The sequence below is a fragment of the Phocoena sinus genome, chromosome X (assembly GCF_008692025.1).
Source record: "Phocoena sinus isolate mPhoSin1 chromosome X, mPhoSin1.pri, whole genome shotgun sequence".
In the NCBI taxonomy this organism is placed as follows: domain Eukaryota; kingdom Metazoa; phylum Chordata; class Mammalia; order Artiodactyla; family Phocoenidae; genus Phocoena; species Phocoena sinus.
Window position 1 is genome coordinate 90,718,996 of NC_045784.1, and position 15,281 is coordinate 90,734,276.

The following is a 15,281-nucleotide window of genomic DNA, read 5'->3' on the forward strand; positions in this document are numbered from 1 at the left end:
ATATCCAATTCAGTAGGTCTGGAGCAGGGTCTGAGAATTTGCATTTCAAACACGTTCCCAGCTGATGCTGCTGCTGCTCCATGGCAGGCCACTAGCACCATCTGGTCTCCAGGCAAGCTAGGTCATCCATCAGTTTCTTTCAGTAACATATACCAGAGGCTGGGCCACAATCTCTATTGCCACACAAGTTGTTTATAATCTTTTAATTTATTTTAGGCTCCTATAAAGGGATGTTAAACAGGCTTACCAAATAGTTGAAAGAAAGCCCTTTCAATGACAGTAAGGTGGGCCGAAATAAATAGAACCAAGATACACTGGAGTCAGTGTTATTTATGACAAAAAACTCAACTCTGCAGCTTATTCATGTGAAGCTTTTATTTTCAATGTGAACAATACAGTCAAATTTATCTGTCAAAGGTAAGAATAACGTCAGATGTCAGTTAATATCATTTTGGGATGTTGAACTTTGAAACAACATTTGTATTGTGGGCTAATGAAAACTAGAATATCCGTGAAGAACAAATTCTTCTTTTCTTTCGCTGTCCACTTCTTTTTATGCCTTCCAACTGTAGGGTGGGATAAGAGTCAATTATCAATTGTACACCAATAACATGAACCAGGGACTTCCTGAATAGGAGTCAATACTATGAACATCTGTTGGCTCTCCAAGGAGAAAACAAAACGTTTTCTTCTTGTAACGCAGACCCTTGGTTGTCGGGGTTCACATCATTTCATCACAGCAACCTCATCTCTCTCTTGCCCACCACTATAAATGCTAGTTTTTGTTCTTGAAAGGCCACTCTGTGATTTAAATGTCTTTCCACCTTAAGAGCCTATGCTCCTTACACAAATCATAAATCCCTTATATTCCCAGACCTCCGGTTTCCGTATCTGTAAAATGAGAAATAGGCTGTTATCAAACATCCGCAGGTGTAAAAATTAAGAAACGGAGAAAGAAAGAGTGTGATACTGCGAGAGAGAGAGAGAGAGAGATGAGATAGAGAAAGAAAGATGAATGGGTAGAGGAAAGAGAAACTAAGAATGAATTACCAACTCAGTGATAGCCAATAATCTTACTATGGCTAATTTTCTTTACTTTTGAATAAAAAATCTAAATTGAAGTAATATTTGTGAATTACTCATGAAATGCAGTCTTATTTGAAATCCTTAACTTTTTACTACTTTGTAAGCAGTCATCTTCTCAAAGGCATTGTTATTCCAAGAGACTCCATTTCTGTGGCCAGGTGATGAAGGTACAGCTATTGCACAGCTTGGTTGCTTTAGCTGCTTCTCCTCATGGCCACTCTCTAAAAATATAGGTCTCTATATTTTAGACCTCTAAAAAAATATAGGTCTCTATTTCCAGGTGTGATAAATTTCCCATCTGTAGTACACTTAAAGCTACAGGACAAAGGACTTGTGGCTGTAAATGAAATACATTCCAAAACACACTTCCTTCTATACCATCTGGAATACAAGTACATTATTAACATTGTTTGCCCAAAAGTAAATTTCAACAATTTTTTCTTATTTACTTTACACAAAAAATTAAAAACATGATAGCTAGCTAGTGGGAAGCAGCTGCATAGTACAGGGAGATCAGCTCGGACCTCTGTGACCACCTAGAGTGGTGGGATAGGGAGGGTGGGAGCGAGATGCAAGAGGGAAGAGAAATGGGGATATAGGTATACTAGAGCTGATTCACTTTGTTATAAAGCAGAAACTAACACACCACTGTAAGGCAATTATACTCCAATAAAGATGTTAAAAAGATAAAAAGTAGATTAAGGATGTAAACAAAACAAAGCATAAAGCTGTTAGTAACAGGTATATGTCAGGAATGCTTGCACTATACAATAATACCTGCATTCTCCAGAGCTGCCCTCTGCTGAGACCATATCCAGCTTAGGTTCTTCTTCTGGTTCCTCATTTCCATCCTCTTTCTCTTCATCAGCGTTTTCATACAGATGTTCACTCTCTTTAGTGTCGAATGATACGGACTTTGGCATCACAAGGTGGTGGACAACATTTCCCGATTTAAAATCAGCAGCAGAATCTAGTTCTCTGCCCTCGAGAGGATCTGGAGAAGAGAAATATGTCAGAAAATAAATAAAGAAATAAAAAGAATAGCTGGCCATGCTCGTACTGGTTGATACAACACTTCCATGGCCCTCGCACTTCTGTTGCTTGACAGTTTTCACAACATGTTCCCCCTCTTTCCAGCAGATCTCACACACTGCAACTGATTATTTCTGGCCCTTTGGAGAAGGGATCGAAATCGTCTGATCCTGAGAGCATGTTTGTATGTTTCTGCCAGAACGTCACTGGAAAATGTTCACCCCATTTAAAGACAAATTCTACCGCGAAGCTCATTGATTCCTCAACCACTGAAAAGTGCCCCTGTGCCGTTTCATCATTTTCTCAGGTCGTCCTACTGAGAATCTTTGCATTTTTAGAAGCCCGTCAGCCAAAAGTGAGGTATGCCATTTGTTTGCCCCTCGGGTGGTAGAAGGCAGCATACTTTTTCTCAAGATCCTAAAGGTCTTTAGAGAACTGGGCTTCAACTTGTGCATATCGTGCCTGACGGTTTTTGAGAGCTTTGACCCACTGCCTAACTGCCAGAGGCCAGCACTGAGCGCGGCCTGCCTTTGAGGCTGATGCCACCCTCAGCCTGATACTTGCTCCGCCATACTTCCTCACCTGCCTCTCCCAGGTCTTCTTGCCCCTGAAGAGGTGCGGCATCCTCTAAAGGATCCAAGGGCCGTCCGCAGTGGCACCTCTTCATCACACGGCCGGCGCGGGGCCCGACCAGGAAACGGTGGTTGTAGTGCCTGGGCTGCAGAAGGCAATTGACCACATCCCGGAGCAGGGACTTAAACTGCGCCGCGGGGGCCCCGTGGCCCGCGACCACTCCCGCGCCCTCCTGCCCATTCTCGTCCTCCTCTTCTGTCTCTTCGTCCTCCTCAACCTCCTCCACAGCTTCGTCCCCCTCTTCTGACTGGTACTCATCCTCCTCCTGGTCTTCGATGTCTAATTCAAACTCTCCCTCGTCCTCGTCCTCCTCCTCCACCATCTCTACATCCCAGTCTTCTTCCACTGTGGCCTGGGTGGCCTTCTGCCCACCATCCTTCTCGTCAAAGGCTCTGTAGAGCCTCAGGGAGGCCAGCAGGGCCGCGGCCCGCTCGACTCCATCCATCCCTCCCGAAGGGGATGCACAGACCCCGAGGGGACTGGGGTCGCCACCCACCCCGCCACCAGCTCCGTCCTGGCCACCTGGGATTAGCCCGTGCTCCTCTGTGGCAGACATGGCAGGAGGGACGCGCCAGACACGGATTGGGCTGCAGTGACGACCGCGGGGAAGATGGCGACCGCCGGGATGAGTGTCGCTGAGGGAGGGGACGCTGTGGGCAGCGGGGCCTCCGGGACGGGGTGGGGGCTGCAGAGAAGCCGGCTGCACAGGAGACAGGATTCGGCGAAGATACCTCTGGCAGCCCCGCTACGGGAAGGGTAGACGGCCTGCCCGCGGTGCGCCCCAGCGAGACTGGGACGAAGACGGTGCGCCCAGGGCCACAGGGCGGGAAAGAGCCTGACTGGCTGGCAACGGGAGGCGGACTTTAGAAGGGTCAACGAAGGGCCACTTCCTCCAGCGCGGGCTCAAGCTCATTTGCCAGCAGCCAAGGATTGACAGCACCACCGTCCAATGAGTGATCAAGGTCGTCAGCTTCCCTGGAGGCCTTAAAGGCCCAGCTCACCCTGAGCCTCTGTGAGCGCACAGGAATCCCTTCCTTTTCATTCCACCACTGCAAGTGCAAAACCACAATGTTCCTAAAGGGCGGCGCTCTGGGGTATGGGAACCTGCATGTGTTCCCCAACTGCCAACCTGGGGCAGCTCACGCTAATAGAGACACACTTAGTTCAAAAACGAGAGAGAGAGAAGGTGTATAGATCAAATCTCAGCAACGCTTAAAACCTCCCACAAGGGAGAGCAAGAGAATTTGGAGGTTTTAATGCTGTTAAGGCTACTTAGAAAAGGACATACAAATTCGATATGATTGCAGTGAGAATGGAGAGTGGAAGAAGCAGTAAAGACAGGAGCTGGACAGTGTTTCATCAGGGCTCCCCAATTCACTTGCAGCCTCCAAGAAATGAAGACAGAGAGAGAGGGAAGAGAGAGAGACAAACACAGAGAGAGAGACACACACAGAGAGAGGGATACTTGTTTTAAAGACTGGGCTGAGCACCTGCTCTGCACTGGATTGTGTACAACCCCTGCCTCCCAAATTCATACGATGAAGCCCATCCCCCACCCGCCCCCGCCCCCAGGAGTTGGTATTTGGAGACTGGGTCTTTGGTAGGTCATTCAGTTTTGGTAAGGTCAGGAGGCTGGGGTCCACACATTGGGATTACTGCCCTTACAGGAAGAGACCATAGATGGTGCTCTCCGCCCACCACCCCAACGTGAAGCCACAGGAAGAAGGCGGCTATTTTCAAGCCAAAAGGAGGGCCCTCACCAAGAACTCCACCATGCTGGCACCCTGACCTTGGGCTTCCTAGCCTCCAGAACTGTAGGAAATAAATAAATGTCTTGTTTAAGCCGCCCAGCCTATGGCATTTTATTAGGGCAGCCTGAGCAGACTAATACAGCATGGCAGACATTAACAGGACAGGCTTCCTAGAATCATTTCTCGCTCAACAGTCCGAGACTTTTTGTTGTACTCAGCCCCACTTAGCCAAGTGGTCAAGGGTAACGAATGCTGGAAACGAGGAAGTAATCGACAACTATTTTATGCTAATCCCATTTACTACTGTCGCTGGGCACAGAAGCAAGACTGGATGTTAGCTGTAACTTCACGTTCAGGAGAACATAAGCTATGTCCCTTACTTCCAGTAAGCACACCGCCTTGGGATCCAGGACACCTAATTTGACAGACCCTAACGTATCACAGATGGGAAGCACACATTCTGCAGAGCGCTCCCGGGAAGGTTGGCGAGAAGAGCTGTTGTTGCCACCCTGAGTCAGTATGGACTCCTACCCCAAGTTGGGTTCAAAGGTCAATCAAGACTGGTGACAACACCCCCACACACACTACCGAGACGCGATGCAAAGTGTATTCCTTACATGAGGAGGCTTCTGGGGGGAGAGCAGGGCAGCCTTTTCAAGCTGCTCCAAAAAAGACTTCAGAGAGTCAGGAAAGGAAGAAATTGCTTTGGGAGTTCTACTGTGATTAGTGGATGGGGCCAGCATGACAGTGCCCTTGTGCTGGCAGTAGCTAGTGTAGTTTGACGCCCACTCCTCCTGCCCTCCACCCTACAACCGTGCCAAAGGAGAGAGTGGAGTGTAGGGCGTTGGGGAAGAGGGAGGGTTGACGTTTAAAAGCCCTCAGCAGTCAAACATCACAGGATGCAGTCAGACCCTATACTACAATTCACCTCTGGTGTGTGACTGGCGACTGAAATGTGCCATTTTCGTGTAATGGAATTTGAACTTGTAGAAGTAAGCCACTCTGGAACTCTTAGTCCTGCAGCCTCAGGCCGGGTAGGGAGGCATAAGGTCTACTGAAGGCCGTTCAGGAGCCCAGCGTGGTGTACCCTGAGAAGTAAAATGCATGCCTCGGTCACCATCAATAAGGCCCGGAACTCCAAAGCCGGTAAGGAGGGTCTTGGCAAAGCCCTGCATAGTGGCTTTAGTATATGTAGAGACACGTGTGACCTGGATTTATAATTCGGGAGTCTGTGGGCCAAGAGATTCCCAGGGCTCTTTACCCCAAAGGGGACAGTTTTACACAAGGAAACGTCGTTGCTGCCATGGGCCAGACCAGACAGCCAGACCGACGACAATGGCCTGATTGTCTATGAAAATGTGCAGATGGTGCTAACTGTTGGCCAGAGTATCCAGCGCTAAGGTGACTGCCTGAAGTTCACTCACTGGTGCTGTCTTTTCGTTGAACAGTTTTATCTATGGTTATTGTATTGACTACTGACAAGGAAAGACTTTTCCTGACATTTTCCTATTTATTTTCTGCATGTCAGTCTTTTTTTGTTCCTTCACTCCTCAATTACTGTATTTTCTGTTATTAATTTCATTTTTATAGTGTACAAAGTGATCCTTAACACTCCTTTTTCTTTACTTTTTTAGTTTTTTTTTTTAGTGCTGAGCTTTTTGTGGGGGCAGTGTTGGTGGTTACACTGGGAGTTACAATTAGTATCTTAGCTTTACAATAATCAAGTTTGTATTAATATGGAGATAGTTCCAATAGTATTCAAAAACTCTGCTTTTCCCTAGCTCTGCCACATTTCTTTATTTAATTATGGTGACACATGGCATGTTTGTATATTTGGTGCTCATTAACAGAGATTTATAGTTAATGCTTTATACATTTGTATTTTAAATCATATATGAGAACAAAAAGAGGAGATACAAACCAAAAGTGCAGCAATACTGGCTTTTGCGTTTACCTGTGTAGTTACCTTGGCCTTTGTGGTTTATTTCTTCGTATTGCTTCAAATACGTGCCCAGCATTGTTTCAATTCAGCCTGAAGGACTCCTTTTAGTACTTTCTATAGGGCAAGCTTACTAGCTATGTACTCTCTCAGTTTTTATTTGTCTTGGAATGTCTTTAACTACCCTTCATTTCCCCCACATATAGAACTCTTGGTTGAAAGGGTATTTTTGTTTATTTGTTCTACGCTTCTAATATGTCATTCCAATGCCAACTGTCCTCTATGGTTTCTGTAGAGAAATGGGCACAAATATTACTGAGGATTACTTGTATATGGGGAGTGGTTTCTATTGCTGTTTTCAAGGTTCACTCTTTGTCTTTGACTTTTGATAATTTGATCATGATGTGCCTAGGTGGGGATCTCTGATTTTATCCTGCTTGGAGTTTGTAGAACTTATTGGGTGTGTAGATTCATGTCTTTCCTCCGATTTTGGAGGTTTTCTGGCATCATTTCTTCAAAGATTTCCTGCCCCTTTCTCTCTCTCCTCCGCCTCTGCAACTGTCATTATGTGTACATTGATAAGCTTGCTGATGCACGTGAGTCTCATAGGCTTTGCTCATTATTCTTCATTCTTTGTTTTTCCTGCTCCTCTTTTCCTTTTCAGAGACTGGATATTTCAACTAACCTTTTAAATTCACTGATTCTTTTTCTCCTGGTCAAATTTGCTGTTGGACATCTTTTATTAATTTCTCATTTCACTTACTGTGCTTTTCAGCTGAAGAACTTTTACTTTGTCCCTATTTATAATTTCTATCTCTTTGGGATACATCTTTCTCATTGTTTGCTAGTTCTTTGATCATTGTTTCCTTTCGCTAATTGAGTTTATTGAAGACAACGGACTAAGAATATTTTTTCTAGTAACCCAAATCCTATGCTTTACCTCTGACAGTTTATAGTAATTAATTTTTTCCATGTGAACAGGACACACATTCCTCCCATCCCCTCCAACTTTATGGAAGTATAATTTACAAATAAAATTTGTATATTCAAGGTGAACAGTGTGATGCCTGATGTATGTATACATTGTTAAATGATTATCCCTGTCAAACTGATTAATACATCTATCACCTCACATAGCTAAAGGTTTCTTGGGGGTGGTGTGTGGAATAAAACTAAGATCTACTCTCTCAGCAAGTCTCCATCATACCATACAATATCTTAAATTAAAAGAGCATGCTGTGCATTAGATCCATAGAATGTATTCATCTTATAACTGATCATTTGTACCCTTTGATGAACCACCCCACAAACAACAAACCTGGAGGCATCACGGTTCCTGATTTCATTATATTACAAAGGTATAGTAATCAAAACAGTATGGTACTGGCATAAGAAAAGATATATACATAGACCAATGCATCAAAATATAGAGCCCAGAAATAAACCCACACATACATGCTCAACTATTTGACAAGAACTCCAAGAACACACCATGAGGACAGGATAGTCTCTTCAATAAATGGTGCTGGGAAAACTGGATATCCACGGGCAAAGATACTATGTTGGACCCTTATCTTACACCATACCCCAAAATGAACTCAAAATGGATTGAAGACTTAAACGTAAGGCCTGAATCTGTAAATCTCCTAGAGGAAAACACAGGGGTAAGCTCCTTGACATAGGTTATGGCAATGATTTTTTTTTGAAATGACACCAAAACAAAGGCAACAAAAACAAAAATAAACAAGTGGACTATATCAAACTAAAAAGCTTCTGCACAGCAAAGGAAACAATCAACACAATGAAAAGGCAACTGACCTGTGAAGCAGAAGAAAATATTTGCAAATCATTTTATCTGTTGTGGGGATAATATGCAAAATATATAAGGAATTCAATCACCTCAACAGCAAACAAACAAAAAAAAATCCAAAACCAACAAATAATTAATAAAAGGACACACGGTCCGAATATACGTTTTTCCAAAGAAGACATACAACTGGTGAATAGGTATATGAAAAGGTGTTCAACATCACTAACCATCAGGGAAATGCAAATCAAAGCTGCAATTAAGACATCACACCTATTAGGATGGCTATTATCAAAAGGACAAGAGATAGCAAGTGTTGGCAAGAGTGTGGTAAAAAGGGAACCCTCGTACCCTGTTGGTGGGAAAGTAAAAGGGTGCACCCACTATGGACAACTGTATGGAGGTTCCTCAAAAGATTGAAAGTAGAGCTATCAGATCAGCCAGCAATCCTACTCCTGAAAACAGATCCAAAGGAGGTGATTTCTGCTCTGCTCTCTTATGCTCATTGCAGCATTATTCACAATAGCCAAAGAATGGAGACAACCTAAGTGTTTTGAGCAGATGAAAGGATAAAGAACATATCATATACATATAAAAGACATATAAAAGAATTCTTCTTAAAAATTCATCTGAGGGCTTCCCTGATGGCGCAGTGGTTAAGAATCCACCTGCCAACGCAGGGGACGTGGGTTCGAGCCCTGGCTCGGGAAGATCCCACACACTGCGGAGCAACTAAGCCCGTGAGCCACAACTACTGAGCCTGCGCTCTAGAGCCTGTGAGCTGCAACTACTGAGCCCGCGTGCTACAGCTACTGAAGCCCGCACGTCTAGAGGCTGTGCTGCACAACAAGAGAAGCCACCGCAATGAGAAGCCCGCGCACCTCAACGAAGAGTAGTCCCCGCTTGCCGCAACTACAGGAAGTCCATGCACAGCAACGGAGACCCAACGCAGCCAAAAATAATAAATAAATAAAAGCAAAATAAATAAATAAATAAAAAATTATTTGAAAGACTATTCTTACCTTTAGGGGGGTGATCCAGAGAGGAACAGGAACAGAGACAAGACATAGTAGATTCTCCTTCCTTCAGACTTCTTGTCTCTCTCAGGAAATCTCTACAGGCACAGCTTAACAGTGAGCCAGCTGGAAAGGCAAAATAGGGATGGCAGAGACCCAGAAACTTAGAACAGGTTATAGAATTTTGAGCTCAGATATTAAACAACTTTTACTTACCTCGCATCTACTTCCTCTTATATATCCTGACAAAGAATGCAAACAGTATGCCTTCTGAGACAAAATAAACACAGAAGTGACTATAACATCAGCAACACCCCCTTCCAAAAACACAAGAACAAAATTTAAGACCTTTGTTAGGAAGTGTACTTATGTTTATATAGTAAATAGGGAACCATTGACAGATTTTAATGAAATTTACATATGTCATTAATTTTGATGTAGAAAAAAAGTTCATGTGCATAATGACTTCTCTTCTTTCTCCCACGGCCACCTAGGAAACTCAGAGATTAGGAAAAAAGCTTCCTTCCCCATATGTTTGTTTAATATTCCAGCCTCAGGTACACTCAACACCTCTGCCTGAGCCCCTGATGGAACACCACTCCCAGGTGAGGCAGTTTTTCTACCTGAAGGATTTCAAAATACCCTTAAGATTTTGGAAGAATTGGGAGATCTAAAGGTAAAATCTGTGCAAACACTACGTAGAGGCAAAAACCTTCTATGACTCAGAAACGTATCTGGAGGGCTGAGCGGGTGTGTGTGAGTGTATGGGTAAAGATTATTTCGGTTGAACTTTAGGCAAACTGTAAACATAAACTCTACACAGAAACACTTTCCAATCCCCTGTGTCTTTAAACTCATGAGATGAGCTGCCCTGCAGAGGCAGGACCTGGTATCTTTGGGCAGCTGTGGCAGTTAAAGAGTGTGAGCTCTCAAACCAGACTGCCTGGATAAAAGTTCCAGTGCACTTACAGGCTGTGAGATCTTGGGCTCAGGACTTAATATCTCAAATCCTGTCTTATATTATAATTCTCAATTTCTCCATCAGTAAACGAGGTGAAAAATAGTCCCAACCTCATCGGATTGCTGTACAGATTTAATGAGCTAATACTTTACAAGGGCCTATTTGATGTAGAGCTTGGCACAGAGTAAGTGCAAATTAATGTCTGGGCACATCACAAAATGAACACATTCCATGCTCACTGCTGTAGCTGCACAGATCATCTTTTAATCCTTCAAATATGCTATGTTCTCTTTCTTCTAATGGATCTTTGCCCATCTTCATTCCCCTAACTAGACCTTATGCATAGCTTTGGCCCCCACTGACTTTCTAAGCCCTGATCATCCTTTCTGTCCCAACTCAGCCTTTTTTTTTTTTTTTTTACAAGAAGCCTCTTCTCTGTTAAGGCTGGGATGCACGTTTCTTTCTTTGTTATTTTTTAACTAAAGTGAAAATAAAATAACATGAAATTAATGATTTTAGTCAATTTAAAATGGACAAATCAAATAAAACGTTTTAAAAATAAAATGTACAAATCAGTTCTTTTAGTACATTCACAATGCTGTGCAACTATCACCCCTATCTAGTTTCAGAGCATTTTCATCAACTCAAAAAGAAACACTGGGGTTTTGCTGGTGGCGCAGTGGTTGAGAGTCAGCCTGCCGATGCAGGGGACACGGGTTCATGCCCCGGTCCGGGAAGATCCCACATGCCGTGGAGCAGCTAGGTCCGTGAGCCATGGCCGCTGAGCCTGTGCTCCACAACGGGAGAGGCCACGGCAGAGAGAGGCCCACGTACCGCAAAAAAAAAAAAAAAAAAAAAAAAAAAAAGAAATCCTATACCCAGGAAGCAGTCATACCCCATTCCCTCCTATCCTCAAACACTGGCAACCACTAATCTCCTTTCTGCCACTATGGATTTGCCTAATCTGGACATTTCATAGAAATGGAATCATGCCATATGTGGCATTGTGTGTTTGTGTGTGTGATATCTTCTAATTTTTGTTCATGGTAGTTGTTATCTTTTTTCATTATGAACTTTCTTCTCATTCTAAAAAAAGATTCACTTCATGCAGGATTGTGTATAATGATAGAAGAGAGTCTTCCATGTTGTATGAGTTTCTTGCCTGACTGAACCTGTTTTGGACTCTCCCTGAAAAAGACCAAGACTCCTTGGGCATAATGCCTGTACCAGTCCAATAACATACACAAAGATTGTATGCCATGACCAAGGATTTTTATCCCAGGAATGTAATGTTGATTTAACATTAAGAAATCACAGGGTAGGGCCTCCCCTGGTGGAGCAGTGGTTAAGAATCCACCCGACAATGCAGGGGACACAGGTTCGAGCCCTGATCCGGGAAGATCCCACATGCCGCGGACCAACTAAGCCCATGGGCCACAAATACTGAGCCTGCGCTCTAGAGCCCATGTGCAACAATTACTGAAGCTCGCGCGCCTAGAGCCCGTGCTCCACAACAAGAGAGGCCACCGCAATGAGAAGCCCGCACACCACAACGAAGAGTAGCCCGCAGTCACCGCAACTAGAGAAAGCCCGCATGCAGCAACGAAGACCCAACAGCAGCCAAAAATAAATAAATCACAGTGTAGGGACTTCCCTGGTGGAGCAGTGGTTAAGAATCCACCCGCCAATGCAGGGGACACGGGTTCGACCATGGTCTGGGAAGATGCCACAGGCCGCCGAGCAACTAAGCCCGTGTGCCACAACTACTGAGCCTGTGTTCTAGAGCCCGTGAGCCACAACTACTGAGCCCACGTGCCACAACTACTGAAGCCGGCATGCCTAGAGCCTGTGCTCTGCAACAAGAGAAGCCACTGCAACGAGAAGCCCGCGAACTGCAACGAAGAGTAGCCCCCGCTCTCCGCAACTAGAGAAAGCCCGTGCGCAGCAACGAAGACCCAACGTAGACAAAATTAAAAATAAATAAATTTATATAAAAGAAAGAAATCACAGTGTAATACATCTAACAGAATACCAGACAAATCCTCATGATCATCTTAAGAGACATTTACAAAGCCTTTAGCATAACTCAATAACCTTCCATGATAAAAACTCTCAAAAAACTAGGATTAGAAGATATCTTCTTCAATGCTCAACATCGCTAATTATTAGAGAAATGCAAATCCAAACTACAATGAGTTATCACCTCACACCGGTTAGAATGGCCATCATCAAAAAGTTTACAAACAGGGACTTCCCTTGGTGGTCCAATGGTTAAGACTCCACACTCCCTATGCAGGGAGCCCGGGTTCAAACCCTCGTCGAGGAACTAGATCCCGTATGCCGCAAGTAAGAGCCCACGTGCCACAACTAAAAGACCCCGCATGCCACAAGAGCCCACATGCCACAAGTAAAAGACCCCACATGCTGCAATTAAGAGCCCACATGCCACAACTAAAAGATCCCACACGCCACAACTAAAAGATCCCACATGTCACAACCAAAGATCCCAGATGTCACGACTAAAGATCCTGCATTCAACACCTAAAAGATCCCACGGGCAATGAAGATCCGGCACGTGGCAACAAAGATCCCACGTGCCCCACATAAGAACCAGCATGGCCAAGTAAATAAAATACAATAAAATAAAAATTTAAAAAAAGTTTCCAAACACTAAATGCTGGTGAAAGTGTGGAGCAAAAGGAACCCTCCTACTCTGTTGGTGGGAAATTAAATTGGTGCAGCCACTATGGAAAACAGTGTGGAGGTTCCTTCAAAACCTAAAATTAGAGTTGCCATATGATCCGGCAATTCCACTCCTGGGCATATATCCAGAGAAAACTCTAATTCAAAAATATACATGCAAAAAAAAAATATATATATATACATGCACCCCAATGTTCACAGCAGCACTATTTACGATAGCCAAGACATGGAAGAAACCTAAATGTCTATCGACAGATGAATGGATAAAGAAAACGTGGTACATATATACAATGGAATACCACTCAGCCATAAAGAATAATGAAATAATGCCACTTGCAGCAACATGCATGGACCTAGAGATTATTATACTAAGTGAAGTACGTCAGACAGAGAAAGACAAGTATCATATGATATCACTTACATGTGGAATCTAATACAAAATGATACAAATGAACTTATTGATATTTACAAAACAGAAACAGACTCACAGACATAGAAAAGAAACTTATGGTTACCAAAGGGGAAAGGGGGTGGGGAAGGGATAAATTAGGAGTTTGGGATTAGCAGATATAAACTACTATATATAAAATAGGTAAACAGCAAGGTCCTACTGCATAGCACAGGAAGCTATATTCAATATCCTGTTGTTAACCATAATGGAAAAGAATATGAAAAAGAATGTGTGTGTGTGTGTATATATGTATGTATATATTTACATTTATATATATATATTTATATATATAAGTGAATCCCTTTGCTGTACACCAGAAGCTAACATAATGCTATAAATCAACTACACTTCAATAAAAATATATTAAAAAATGAAACACAGTTATGAAGCCATAAAAAAGGTACAAACTCTTAGTTATAAATTAAATAAGTCATGGGGATGTAATGTACACCATGATGACTATAGTTAATAATACTAGATTGTATATTTGAAAGCTGCTAAGACAAAACCCTCTTAGGCTTGCTCTTAATAAGAGATTATAATAGGTTTTTCCTTACCTCCTAAGTAATCTCCGTAGAAAGCAGAGATTCTGTGTCTTATCAGAATAATTTCCTGTGCTTCTTGTTGATTTATCATGTCCTTTATTTGTAAGATAAATGAGTCTTCTTACTTCTAAAAGACAGAAGGCTGTTTTTAATCACATTATTTCCAATATTTACTTTTGAAATCTTTTATTAGTACTCTGGTTAAATAGGTGGCCAAACAGTTTCTTAGTGACCCATGATTCTATTTAGCCAAGTGTACAAATCTTTTGCCATTTCTAACAACTTGTGATATTTGGTCTTTCCAAATTCAATTCCTAAATGAAATCTTCTTGATCTCATACTGATTTTTTTTTTTTTTGCAGTACGCGGGCTTCTCACTGTTGTGGCCTCTCCTGTTGTGGAGCACAGGCTCTGGACACACAGGCTCAGCGGCCATGGTTCACGGGCCCAGCCACTCCGCGGCACGTGGGATCTTCCCGGACCGGGGCACAAACCCATGTCCCCTGCATTGGCAGGCAGAATCTCAGCCACTGCGCCACCAGGGAAGCCCTATATTCGTGTCCTTGTGTGAGTGAATTTGTAGGAATGCTCAAGTGATTGAGTGAATGTTTGAGCAGGTTTGTATGGAGTGAATTGTTTACAGTGTGGGCGACTGGGTTATGTCTATGTATTTGAGCACATTTGTGAGCATGTTCACGTGAGGGTATGAGGTATGAGCACATTTGTAGTGAGTGAATGTGTGAGCATGTGGGTGGGAAAGTACATGAATGTGTCTATATGCGTGAATAATTTTTCAGCATGTTCATTTGTGTGAGCAAATAGGAAACATGTTAATATAAGTGAATGTGTGAGCATGTGCATATATGTAAGCATGGACATTTGTGAGAGTGAATTTGTGAACTTTTTCACGTCTTACAGTGTGTTATGTGAGAATATTTGAGTGTTGAATAAATGGGGGTGTTCAAGTGTGTGGAACTTGTGAGCATGTGCATATATATTTTCATGTTTGTGTGAGTGAATATGTATATTTGTTTTCATGAGCTTGTTAAGGTGAGAGTGTATTGTATGTTAAATCTGCGAGTGAATCTTTGTGTGTAAGTGAATGTTTGAGTTGATGCTGAGTGTGAGCATGTTTGTGTGAGAGTGAATAGGTAAGCATATTTCTGTTTGTGAGTGTGTTAATGTGCCTGTGTAAGTGAATGGCTTCAGTGTCAACACAGTCTATATGACTATGTCTCTGTAAGTATGAATTTGTGAGAATGCATGTTGTGCCAGTTAATGTGTGAGCATGGCCCTGTTTTTGAGTGTGCTAATGTGTGTAAATGAGGAAATGTGCTCATGTGAGATCTGTGAGTGT

The 15,281-nt window shown here is 43.0% G+C and overlaps 1 protein-coding gene across 3 annotated transcripts in view; it reads right to left on the reverse strand.

The window, feature by feature from the left end:
- Positions 1-351: 351 nt before the first annotated feature.
- The window catches only part of LOC116747315, a 38,832-nt gene continuing 23,902 nt past the window's right edge, over positions 352-15,281 (reverse strand). The window contains exons 5-9 of one of the 3 annotated variants that reach the window (XR_004347986.1): positions 13,937-14,051; positions 9,481-9,534; positions 9,271-9,390; positions 1,864-2,080; positions 352-566 (exon numbers count right to left, since the gene is read on the reverse strand). Coding sequence is in view for 1 of the 3 variants with exons in the window: in XM_032619165.1 (XP_032475056.1) it covers positions 852-891; positions 1,864-2,080; positions 9,271-9,390 (377 nt within the window). In the remaining 2 variants the exon portion in view is untranslated. Of the gene's footprint in view, positions 892-1,863; positions 2,081-9,270; positions 9,535-13,936; positions 14,052-15,281 lie in introns of all 3 variants that reach the window. The other 2 variants (XR_004347985.1, XM_032619165.1) reach the window with 2 other exon arrangements.